Source organism: Mustela lutreola, chromosome 2, assembly GCF_030435805.1.
Source record: "Mustela lutreola isolate mMusLut2 chromosome 2, mMusLut2.pri, whole genome shotgun sequence".
NCBI lineage: Eukaryota > Metazoa > Chordata > Mammalia > Carnivora > Mustelidae > Mustela > Mustela lutreola.
The window spans coordinates 16,495,471-16,507,556 of NC_081291.1; the positions used below are offsets into that span (position 1 = coordinate 16,495,471).

At 45.2% G+C, this 12,086-nt stretch overlaps 1 protein-coding gene across 1 annotated transcript; it reads right to left on the minus strand.

Moving 5' to 3' along the window:
* Window positions 1–937: 937 nt before the first annotated feature.
* XCR1 (X-C motif chemokine receptor 1) lies at window positions 938–11,859 on the minus strand. The gene is made up of 2 exons (XM_059160690.1): window positions 11,736–11,859; window positions 938–5,907 (listed from the first exon to the last, which is right to left on the minus strand). The coding sequence occupies exon 2, from the start codon at window positions 5,888–5,890 to the stop codon at window positions 4,895–4,897; it is 996 nt and encodes a 331-aa protein (XP_059016673.1). The 5' UTR covers window positions 5,891–5,907; window positions 11,736–11,859; the 3' UTR covers window positions 938–4,894.
* Between the last annotated feature and the right edge of the window lie 227 nt (window positions 11,860–12,086).

A 12,086-nucleotide genomic window follows, 5' to 3' on the forward strand; every position in this document is an offset into this window, starting at 1 on the left:
CCAGCAATTCCCTAGGCCTAGAGTAATACTATGGAAATCTTTCCCCAAACAGGCCAAATGACCAGAGGCTGGCCAACTTGAGAATAGAGCTAATTTGTCTTTGTGGTCTTATACCCTCCCCCTGCCACAAACACGGGCTTGTGCTGCCTTCACACAGAGTGGGCCTCCATATGTGGCAAGGAACATTCTGGAGGTCTGCATACCCTCTCCATTCTCACCTCTGGCCCCATCTCTAATCCTTGCAACTCTCCAGTGCCCATCCACTGCCCATGTCCTTTCTCTAACCATGAGTGATGCTCAAGTCTGATTTTCTGATATGGTGCAAATCAAGGAACCAAATTGCTATTGTCCTTCAGTCCTTCCGGCCACACTCTGTTTTGTGGAGGGGATGGGTGTGTGGGAGAGGGGGTTGTAGGCACCTTGGACCTAAAATCTGGGCTGGCCCCAAGGTAGAGAGTGGAGTTCAGGATAAGCCTTACCCCCTGCCCAAACTTCCCCCAAACCTGCAAAATATCTTCCACCAAGTTTTCAGGATACCCAAAATTCCCAGCAGGAAGTGTATCATTCCTTCTGATTGGAAAGGTGATCTCTGAAAAGTCCTTGTTCTGACACAATGGGTCATAAAATAGGGAAAAAAAAAACAAACAAACCTTGGACTTGAAGATAGCGAACTAAGGTGTCAGGCCAGGAGAGAGATGAGCCCTGGAGCACTCAAGATACACTTGGCCTCCTGGACAATTTTGCCTAAGGCCTAAAAGAACCAATTTCCCACCATCCAGAGCCATACAAGATTTGTTCCACACTTTATCTCCAATCCTCCTCCTGTATTCCTCCCTGCACCCTAAATCCTAACCCAGATCCCCAATAAGCAGAGAATTTTTAGGCGTCTTATATAATGACCTTGGGTAGAAATAAGGGGAACACAGCCAGAGGTGCGTCCGTGCAAATCTTTTATTTGTGCATGTGATACAATGATGCTTTCTGTCTTTGTGAGATGATTACAATAGTAATTCCTATTTGGAGCTGAATCATTGGCAAAGCAACTACTTATATGCGTATGACCTCATGTGCACCTCCATCATGTGGGTAGTCTGCCTTTGTGTTGTTGGCATTTATACAGTTTTACAGAGGAGGACACTGAGGGTCTGAGATGCCCAAGGTCACAGTGAGTCAGTAAAAGTGCTTAGATTTGGGGTTTGGGTCCAGGGCTCAGATCCTGAGAGCCTTTTCAGATAGATAGTCTGCTTTGGGGTCTCTTCTGCTGGGTTTTCCCAGACTCGTGGGCCTCCTTGTCCTGTCCCAGGTAGGTTCCATAAATAAAAGCTATCAGGAGGTCAGCAAAACAGGCAATGTCTGGACTGATGGACTCTAGGGAAGAGTTCGTGGGAAGCCATTGGTGGTACCTGGGGTTGACCAGAAGATGTAATATAAGCAAGTGTGGAAAGGAAAAAAAAAAAAAAACAGAAGTAGGAAAAAGCCAAAAAGATGGTCTCCAATCCACTTATTCAACCAACCACAAACCCTGTGGGGCACCAAGGGAGGTTCTAGAGTTTCAGCAGGAGGCTTGTGCCTTTGAGGAACTTCTACTCTGGCTAGAGTCATCTGAGGTCTGGGGCTGCCCTGGGCTTAAAGTTCCCATTCAAAGACCAGCAAGGTTCCTCCTCCCTTCCTGATTTTGTCCGAGAGAGCAGGGAGGTAGAAATGCCGTTAAGACATCTTTTCTAGGAACCACTGTGGATGTTTTATGTGCCAGGCATGGCAGGAGATCTGCAGCCCAGTATCCAGGGCACTTTGATTGACTACAGGGGGAGAGACAGGCCCACAAGAGTCTAGCTGAGGTCGAACCGTGGTTCTGTGGGTGGAGAGAGGGGGAAAGCAGAAGGTTGTGGCCAACGAGGGTGTGGTCAAGGTATGTAGAGAGTGGCCACCCATGTGTAGCTCTCTGATTGTATTTTTCGGCAGTCTTACTCATGGTTCCCTCTCTGATAGGATGTCCCTCTGTCTTCCCATTCACATCTGTGCTTCTCTGGGCCTCTGCTCTTAGATTCCCAAGGAACTACATTAGGAGAAGAGGCTCCACTTTCTACTCTTGGGGATGACAAAAATCACTAGAAATGTAAGGAGTTAGACACGAGTGTATTTAGTGACAGGATCTCAGGGGTGTGGCTGAATGTGTTGAAAGAAATACTTAGCAGAGCAGCTTTTGCTGGGAAGGAATGGGATGGGGTAAGGAGATGAAGAAGTGAACCTCTCAAAAGGCATGCTCTGGTAGTAAGGGAAGACCCTGAAACCTGCCTTCTGGGAAGAGTGGGGTTGAGAACATGCAGCTTTGGTTTTGGAGCTGCAGTCCTCTGCCGTTCCCCTCCCTGGACTCAGCCTGCCTCTGAATAAAAGTTGAACAAAATTTTAATAATATTAGGTTTGAAAGGGGCACCGAATGATTATCCTAACCAGAAGTCCATTCACTTATCTCTGAGCCCACAACTACTCATTGTCTCCTTCCTTTTGCTGTTTCTTCTATCTGTGCTGAGTGATGTCCCCACCTATTAGTTGGCAAGACCATGAGAGCTTTGTCCTTCACTGGCGCACCACCCAGTCCTCTCCAGCAGGTGTTACTGGTCTAATTTTTAAAACTAGACCTTCAGTCTTCCCCAGCCAGATAAAATGCTTCTAAGGCTGGCCACCCAATTGCAAATGCATCATTGAAACCGTAGCTGGAGCTGAAGGGGTGAATGCTTTATGTGCTCTCTATGTGCCAGCCAAAGGCTGGAACAGTAATTACTTTATTCAAAAGGCATAGACGGAGTGACTGCTGTGTGCAAAGTCCTGCCCAAGGGACTGTGGGAAGAATCCGGAATTCTCATTTTCAAGGACTTACAGCCAACCATACCCAACTGGGGTGCAGGTCAGAATCACCTAGGGAGATTTTCCAAAGGCCCCACTCCAGAGCTAAATCAGGTTGGAACCAGATCTGTGTGGTATGGGAACATTTTGAAGATGGGTTTTATCTATGTCCTGAGATGTGATGCTATGGGACAGTGTGAGAGGCAGGCATGTGTACGTCTAACTAAAAAGCAAGGTCAAGTATAGATGTTGCCAAAGAGAAGGATAAGCATGGTGCTCTGAGAGCATAGATTAGGGAGGAAGGGTTACTGTAACTCCAGCAGCCTGGGGCAAGAAAGCTCGACTGTGTTCCCTAGGCATGGGTCCCCCAAATGCATACATTAGAAAAATAATGACAGTTGTCATTCTTTGCTCCCACTCAATACATCGTGCTAGAACACCAGGGCCCTTGGCAGGGTGCAGGACCCGGGGTGCAAGACCTCAGGCACTCTGCATTCCAATGGGGCGGGAAGATAAGACATGCACAAGTGTAACTATGACACATGGTGGAGAGTGACAAATACTATTTCAGAGGGGACAAGCGGAGTGCCACAGCACACCAGAGAGTGCTCTTCTGATTTTCAGATAGGGAAAGTCTTCCTGAGGAGTTGGCCTTTCAGCTGGGGCTTGTAGGTAGTGGAGTAGGAGGACAGGTGTTCCAGGCCCTGGGGACAACATGACGGGGACCCAGAGGAGACTGGGGGAAGGGTGTCTGGAAGGATGGGAGAAGGGTGTGTTTTTTGTGTGGTTGGATCCTGAGCTGCATGGGGGGGATGGCAGAAGGTGGAATAACAATGGAAACGTTCATTGGCCCCAGATTGCAGGGGCCCTGAAAGACTTGCTGAGGTGTTTGGGCTTTATTTGCATAGTGTGAGGATCCACAAAGGGTTCCGAAGCACCCTGGTGTCCATTCAGAAGACACTTTGTGGGGAAAGAGGTGAGGAGTGGAAGATGCTGAGGAAGTGAGATCATTTGGGGATGGAACCACGGGCATTCAATGAACATGGACAGAAACAGCTCTGGGGGACATGGGGAAGGCAGAGGCAACAGGACTTGGCTGTGGGAGTGGAGGGAAGGGAAATGCAGGACTCAGAGATGATGTGGGTTTGGAGTGTCGGTGGCTGGGGGAAGCTGGTGCCATCAGCCAAGCAGATGGAGAACATCTGAGGTGGAAACTGATGAATCTGAAGTATCAGCTCGATATCCATCCAAAGAGGATGAGATGTAGGAATCTTCACCCTGGTTGCCTTGGCCGAGGAGGATGTTTAGTTTTCTGGACCTTCAGAGCTGGACTATTGGTACCTAGAGGGTCATGATGGTATCTCCTTATCTTTATGTCCTGCAAACAAATGCTTCATGCAGAAGGTGGCACTTACTGCATTCATTCTTTCCACAAAAGATTATTTATGGGCTGAATATCCAGGTGCTAGTTCATGTGGCATACACTAGAGCTATGATATGGAATGTATCTCCTGTCTAGTTGGGTCTTCAGGATCCAGATTGCATTCTGACTTGCTTATTTGAGGATATGCTTATCTTGGCCGAGTGAAACAGTCTCACCCAGCAGTCACAGAGGAGTGCAGAGCCAACCCCTCCAAAGTCAGCTGGCACAACCCTCCAGGTGAGCAGGGGACAGACCATCTACCATCAGTCTGCATCTATACAATTAGCACACACATGGAGCCTCAGACCCTCAAAAAGCCTTGGAGGGATTCCTTTCTGGGAATCCTTCCAAGTTTCAGAGCCTTCTGGACTAAGCAATGTCTGAAGGAATGAATTAATGAAGGAATGGATGATGAACTCAGAATCCAAGAAATGTTTTTCTGGATGGAAATATACAGTTTCCAGTTTCTGCCACTATCTGCAGAAGAGGAGACATGAAGGACCTACTTGTGGAAGGTGGCCATGGCATTCCCCAGCATGCCCTCCATGATGCCCTTTCCTGCCCTGCTTCTCCTTGCTCCCACTCCAGCAGCTCTGTCTACCTCCATTGGCACCACTGAACTCCCTTTCAATAGAAGGAGGCACCCTCGTAATTGAAGGAGCCTGCTGTGTGATGAGGAATGCTGGCTGCCTGCTGCCCGCAGATCCGGAAGTGCCGGAGCAGACTTTTGAGATGTCTGCGGAACTTGACCCCGACAAAAACGTAGAGCACTGGGTTGAAGCAGCAGTGGGAGAAGGCAAGGTTGCGGCAGATGAGCATGGCATAATCCATCTGTTGGCTGAACTCGCAGCTCTGGATGACCCCAAGTTTCAGCAGTGTCTCCAGAAACAGGAGCAGGTTGTAGGGAGCCCAGCTAAGGAAGTAGGCTGCCACGATGGTGAATATAAGCCTGACTGTCCGAGGGCGCCGTTTGGACCGAGAGCGGAACAGGGTCTTGAGAATCTCCACGTAGCAGAACAGGATAATCCCGATGGAGAGCAGGAAGAAGACATTATGCTGGTAGACCGAGGTTAGGAACCCCTTCCTTTCTGAGTACTGACACTGTGAAGAAAGCACTGTGTGGAAGATAGCATCAGGGATGGAGGACAGGATGCTGGTTGCCCACACAGCTATGGTCACCAGCACACGGCACTGGAGGGTGTGGACACGCAGGGATGAGAGGGGCCTCACCACCGACAGGTAGCGGTGGATAGTCATGATGGTCAGGAAGAAGATGCTGCTGTAGAGGCTGATGGAGAAGATCATGCTGAGGAACTTGCAGAGGAAGTCCCCCAGCAGCCAGCCCCAGTGGTACGCCGTGATCCACACTGGCAACAAGCAGGAGAACGCCAGATCTGAGAGGCACAGGTTGAAGATGAAGACATTGGTGAGGGATTCCAGGCTCTCATACTTCACTAGGACCCACAACACCAGGCTGTTGCCCACCAGGCTGAGGAGGAACACCAGGAGGTACAGGATGGTGGTGCTGATGGTGGCAAAGGTAAAGGTCTTGTTCTCACACAATAAGCTCTGAGGATCATATTCAAAAGGGGTGATGGACTCTGGGGTGCCTGAGGGCTCCATCTAGACAAAGAAAGCATCTGAAATGACAGAGATGTAGAGTTTCAGACCACATGGTTAGGTTAGGATCCATAGGACCCATATTACATAAGAAGTGTGTGGTCCATGGTCCAGCTACCTATGGTCACTTAACTGTAAGGTGACTAGGAACTTTGCCAGAACACGTAAGTCACTAAGCATTCTGTTTAGTTTGGCAGGCTTTTTTTTTCTTAGCAAAGCTCTCCTGATGAAGGAAGTGGTGCATTCATTTGCATTCTGTCATACACCCCATTTCTCCTTGGAGACTGGCATTTGAGTAGCACTAAGCTAGACCCTTCTTCCCGTAGGTGTATGAGGAAGAGCAATGGAATTGGAGTCAAAGAACTGAGGTCAAATTTGAGCCCCATTACTGTATTTCTGGGAAAGCTATCTAACCTTTCTGAACCTCAGGTTGTCATCTAAAAAATAGAGCTAATGCCCCCCCCCCAAATTGTTCCTTCATTTATTTAGCAAATATCTAGTAGCATTTACTCTGCCTCCTTCCCTTTGTCTCTCCCTCTGTCCCTCCCTTCTTTACTTCCTCTGCTGCCTCCTTTCCTTTCTTCCATAAAGTAAAGAAATTCTGATATCAGGATTGTTCAGGAAACTTGCTGTCTCTTGAAACAGGTCTAAAAAGAAAGGAGGAAACATCTCTCATGTAAACTCAGGTGTGAAATAACCTCAAGATTACGATGAACACTGAGATTCTGGGAGACCAAATCGTCACCAACACAGATGTCCCTTGAAAGGGAAGTATATGCAGAGTGACCTCCAAAGGCCAAAGGAGCCATGAGGCCAAAGAAAAAAGGCCAGTAAAGTCCAGTTTGCCAAGAAATGGCTTATTAAAGGGGCTTATGGACAGAGGTGTGTCTTGGGTTGCTGCAAGATGAGTGTATCTCTGCACTCTGAGACCTCCTGTTACACCTGATTTTGCAGCCCTAGAGGCTGGGGAGTGCATAATGGGTGATGACTAGGAGGAAATGTTTGAGGATATTTGTCTGTCATTGTTGTATCTCCAGAATAGATCAAGACCTTTATGTTCCAAGCATATACTTAAGGTTAATTTATTATGCAAGTGGTTAGACGAAAGGAAAGAATGGTGATTGTGGTGGTATGTGGGGGGACTGTGCTCAAAAGGGCTCCAGGTCACAGAGTGGTCATCATGGCAGATTTGTCCAAGATGGCATCAGGCTGGTTCACACACTTGCTAACACAGAAGATTAACTCTCTGAGCAGAAGGCTGCCTCACATGGGAGTTTGGTTTACAGAACATCTTATAGAGACAAACAAATGGCAATAAGCTAAGTGCCCTGTCGGAGGGGAGTAGCTAAGAGAACTGTATTGAGTCACACTGATTCAATCCTCTGAGTTAGTGAGGTTTGGGAAACTATGAAACTTGAAGGCCAGGAAGAGGAGAGGGAGTGACTTAAGAGCCAGACACTGTACTAGCACAGGCTATTCCCCTGCTCCTTCCATCCTGCGACTGTCTGTAAGGCACAGCCACCCCTACCTTATAGAAGAGGAACCCAAGGCTCAGACTGGTGAAGTGCCCTTTTCAACAGTATAAAGCCAGTAAGCAGGAAGGAGAGCCCAGCCGGGAGCCAAACCTAAGCTCTCCTGTCTTGTACTTGGAGGAGGAGAAAGGGAAAAGCAGCCCAAGTTTCTCACTTACCTAGTTTGGGATGGGAGGAATAAAAGGGGGCGTCTCAGACATGTCCTATTTTAGGTAGTAAGTCAATTCATGTCTCCAAACACCAAAGTGAAGATGGTTGAAAATATTACATATAGTTGGTTTCTTTTGTATTCTTTTGATTCCCAAAGAGGAATACATAAGCTTTTGTATGTTTACTGTCCACTTATGTTTCTTATTTTGAAAGTATTTATGAATTTTGTTCATTTTTTTGCTTGGACTAATAATGTTTTCCTTATGAATTTTTAAAAATTAAAAAAAATATTTAATTAATTTATTTGACAGACAGAGATTACAAGTAGGCAGAGGCAGGCAGAGAGAGAGAGGAGGAAGCAGGCTCCCTGCAGAGCAGAGAGCCTGATATGGGGCTCGATTCCAAGACCTGGGGTCATGACCTGAGCCGAAGGCAGAGACTTTAACCTGCTAAGCCACACAGGCACCCCTTCCTTATGAATTTTTAAGAGCACTTTTTGGTACTGTCAACCTGTTGTGCTTCTTAGCTTTTAATTCTGTCCATGTCTTTTCTTGTCTTTTTCTTTCTTTTTTTTTTTTTTTTGACATTTAGAAAGTGGGAGTCTACATTTTAAAGAGGGGCTCATCTGATTCAATCCAATTGTGTTTGATGACTTCTGACATATGCCAGGCCCTGTGACAGATGCTGGGCTTTTGGGTGGAAACATAACTAATAAATAGTCTCTATCTATAAGACGCTTATAGTTTAGAAGGAAAATAGAAATCGTAAAAATGTCTGGGATTTCCTGTAGTGTGATGAGTTGGAAATGCAGATATTTTGGGATGGAGCCTTATAAGCACCCCTCATATCATACAGGTGATCCCCAAAGTCTGCTGCTTGGCTTTCATCTTCTCCTGACCTAGGGCCAGTGTAAGCTGACCCATCTTCTTAATATCATCAGCCCAGCTGCGTGGTTAGAAATTTCTCAAAATTAAGTGACTTATCCTGACAAAGAAGATATCTTGTCCCTCTTTTATTGCAATTTACTAAAAACAAGTAGCTTGACAAAATCTCAGTGTTGTAACATATCTCATGAACACAGAACAAAACAACAGAAAGCTGGTTTGGCTTCCTTGGCTGATGATTTGTGTTGCATCGCCAAGATAAGATAATCACAGGTCTCTACGTTGAGTGGAGTTCACATTTTCTCCTCAACTCTCCAGAATAAAGAAAGTCCTCAGGCTGGTCTGGGATGGCAGGGAGCCAATAGCCAATCAACTCAACTTCCATTTCTCCCTCTTTACCTAGTTTTTTCCAGATCTGTGGTCCTGAATAACGCAGATTGAATGGGTTGTTAAGAGGACTTTCTAGTTCCTGCTTTGCCTGGCTATCAAGTACTGAATTATTTACCATGGAAAAGATAACATAAGTGGGTTTCATTTCTCAATAATATTTGAGTAAGCTAAGATTTGACCAACCATTCCACAGATAAGAGCTATAAACCCTGGGAAAGAAACCAAAACCAAAGCCCCAAACCTTCCTCTGGGCACTATTGAGCAACCAAAAGATGGTGAATACTGGAAGGGACCAGGCATTTGAAAAAGGAGAGCAACTGAATGGCACAGGTGGGATTCCCATTTTTTGGCTTTGGCCTCAGTGCAGGAGCCGGTTATAAGGGGCAGCTAAAATTCCAGTAGCAAAGTCACAATTTTTTGGTCTTGAAAAACTAGAGGGCTGAGCTTAGGGCAATCACAGCCACTGGAGAGGGGATGAGGTGACATCGCAGAGAGGAAAGGGTTAGATAGTGAGAACCTCAGGATCTGTGTGTTTACTCTGCCCAAATGTTTGGTTGACCTCTGAACCATGAATGCCCCTGTGAATGTGGAGGCGGTGAACTGAAATTGAGCTGCTGCCTACTTCATGGGAGGCAGAGTTTAGAGTCTGAGCTGGCCACTTTAATTGGGTGATAGAACAAACAACAAATAAAACAATGATTACTTTTCAAAAGAATAAAACAGAATCTGGTCTGCACAGCATAGCATCTGTAATGATCAGGCTACAATACATCACTCGGCATGTGGAGAAATAGGAGAACGTGGTCCACCCTCAAAAGGAAAAAACCCCATCAAGAAACTGACCCTGAGATGACCCAGATGTTGGAATTCATGAAATAAGCATGGAAATGCAACTCTCTTCACTGTGCTCAAGGGACTGACTAAAAGGACTAAAGGAAAATATATCCCTAATGAATGGAAAGATAGATCTCAGAAAAGAAAGACAAACTAAATGAAAGGCCCCAAAGGAAGTGGAAACAAATAACAATAAGATATCTGGAAAAGCCAAAATAATTTGGAAGTAAAACAACATATTTCTAAAGACTCAGAGTCAAAGGAAAAAAAAATCAAAGGCTAATTATAAAATATTTGGAACCAAATAGTAACAAAAATAACGCCTATCAAAATTCATGGCACACAACCAAAGCATACTCAGAAATGTATACCTTTCAATGCTTATATTGGAAAAAAGAAAGGTCTAAAATTAGTGATCTAAAATCAATGACTCAGAAGCTAGGGGAACAAAAGAGCAAGTTAAACCCAAAGGAATTAGAAGGAAGGAAATACAGATAAAAGAAGAAATAAAAAATAGGGAATAAAAAGAGAGGAAAAACCGGTTGTTGGAAAAATTTTTTTTAAATGTTAATAGAACTCTAGTTAGGTTGAGAACATAAAGAGAGAGGACACAAATTCTGGGTAGCAGGTATGGAAGAATGGGCATTGCTACAGATCTTGTAGATTTAAGTGACTAACAAAGAAATATTATGATCAATTTTACATTAGATACAGCAACTTAAATAAAATGGACACATCTCTTTGAAAATTCAACCTACCAAAGCTGACAAAGAGGTGATACAGCAAATCTGTGAAGTCCTACTTTTATTGGAGAAATTTAATTAACTATAAAAAAAAACTTTGTCACAAAGAAAACTCCGGAACTAGATGATTTTTTTCTCGTGCATTCTGTCAAACTTCTAAGGAAGAAATAATACCAATCTTTTACAAACAATCTGAAGTACAGTACAGAACACTTCTCAAATCATTTCAGGAGGCCAGCATCATCCTGATACCAAAACCAGACAAAAACATCACAATAAAGGAAACTACAAAACCAGCATCACTCATCAATATAGACGCAAAAATTCCTTAACCAAGTGTTAGCGTGTCAAATCCAGCAATCTACTTTAAAAGGAGTATATATTAACGACAAAGTGGTGTTTATTCCAGAAATATGAGAATGGTTTAACATTTGAAAACTCAAGTAATTTGGGGCACCTCAGTGGCTCAGTTGGTTAAGCGTCTGCTTTTGGGTCAGGTCATGTTCTCAGGGTTCTGAGATTGAACCCAGCTTCGGAGTCCCTGCTCAGCAGAAAGTCTGCTTATCCCTCTGCTCCTCAATTCACTTGCTCTCTCTCTTCTTTCGAAAAAAAAGTAAAATCTTTTTAAAAATCAAGCAATTTGTCACCATATTGACAGAATAAAGACAAAAGCTACGTGACACTTTTTAATCAATGCAGAAAAGTATTTGACAGAACCCCATACCTATTCATGATGTAAATTCTGAGCAAATCAGAAATTAAAGGGATATTGGACATCTACAAAAGCTATTTCACTCTTCTGGTGATTAATCATTCCTATACACAAAATATCATAGGCGCTTCTGGTCTGGGGTTGGGAGGTCTTGGGGATGCACAAGGCAAAATGGTGCCAACCCCCAAACCACTGTGAGTTATATTCTAGGAGCCCGGTCCCCTTTTGCCTGTCACTGCCCTCCCTCCCTGTCTCTGCTTGCTCAACCCCTCCAGTCCACAATATGCTTCTGGATGGAGAAACACAGATCTAAATTATCCAACCACTGATCATAATGCCTGACCTAAAGGCTAGGCACCAGATAACCCCCTATACTTTCTTTCTTCAGCAGAGGAAAAAGAAAAGCATGTACATGATAGGTCTACTCAAAGTGCTTGGACCAGGTTTTTAGCAATACAGATTTAGGGAAATCCGCAGACAATAGGGCCTCAGAGGCTCTGGAAGTAGGGGTCAGGACTCTGCATATTTACTAGCTCTCCCCCTGGTACATGCTATTAATATCAGAGGAAAACACAAGTTAGAAGTGTTTGTAAAGGAACTCACCTAGATCTACACCTCTTTAGATGCGTCTTGAGGGAGAAATGGCACTTCTCTGCTGCACATTGTGCTCCAAGAAACTGAAACACTGCCCTGCCCAGAAGGTTAAAGGGAAGACGGTTGCAGTTGCCTTTAGTCTCAGTGGGAGGCAGGGAGCCTTGGCTAATCCCTCCTCTCCCTTTCCTGGCTTCCCGGATTGACCCACCCTCAACCTCCCCACTCCCACCCAAGCCTTCCTGTCAGAACCGGCCCCATTGCTGATCACCTGACCTATCTCCAAAGGCAGGTGTGGTTCACAACTTAAGGGTCATCTGGGCCCCTGGGTCCCCCTGAGAAAAGGGTCAGGTAATTTTGGAG

What these genes read in the sequence shown, in the direction of transcription:
- XCR1 (XM_059160690.1), bottom strand. Translation starts at nt 5,890, where the DNA reads ATGGAGCCCTCAGGCACCCCAGAGTCCATCACCCCTTTTGAATATGAT.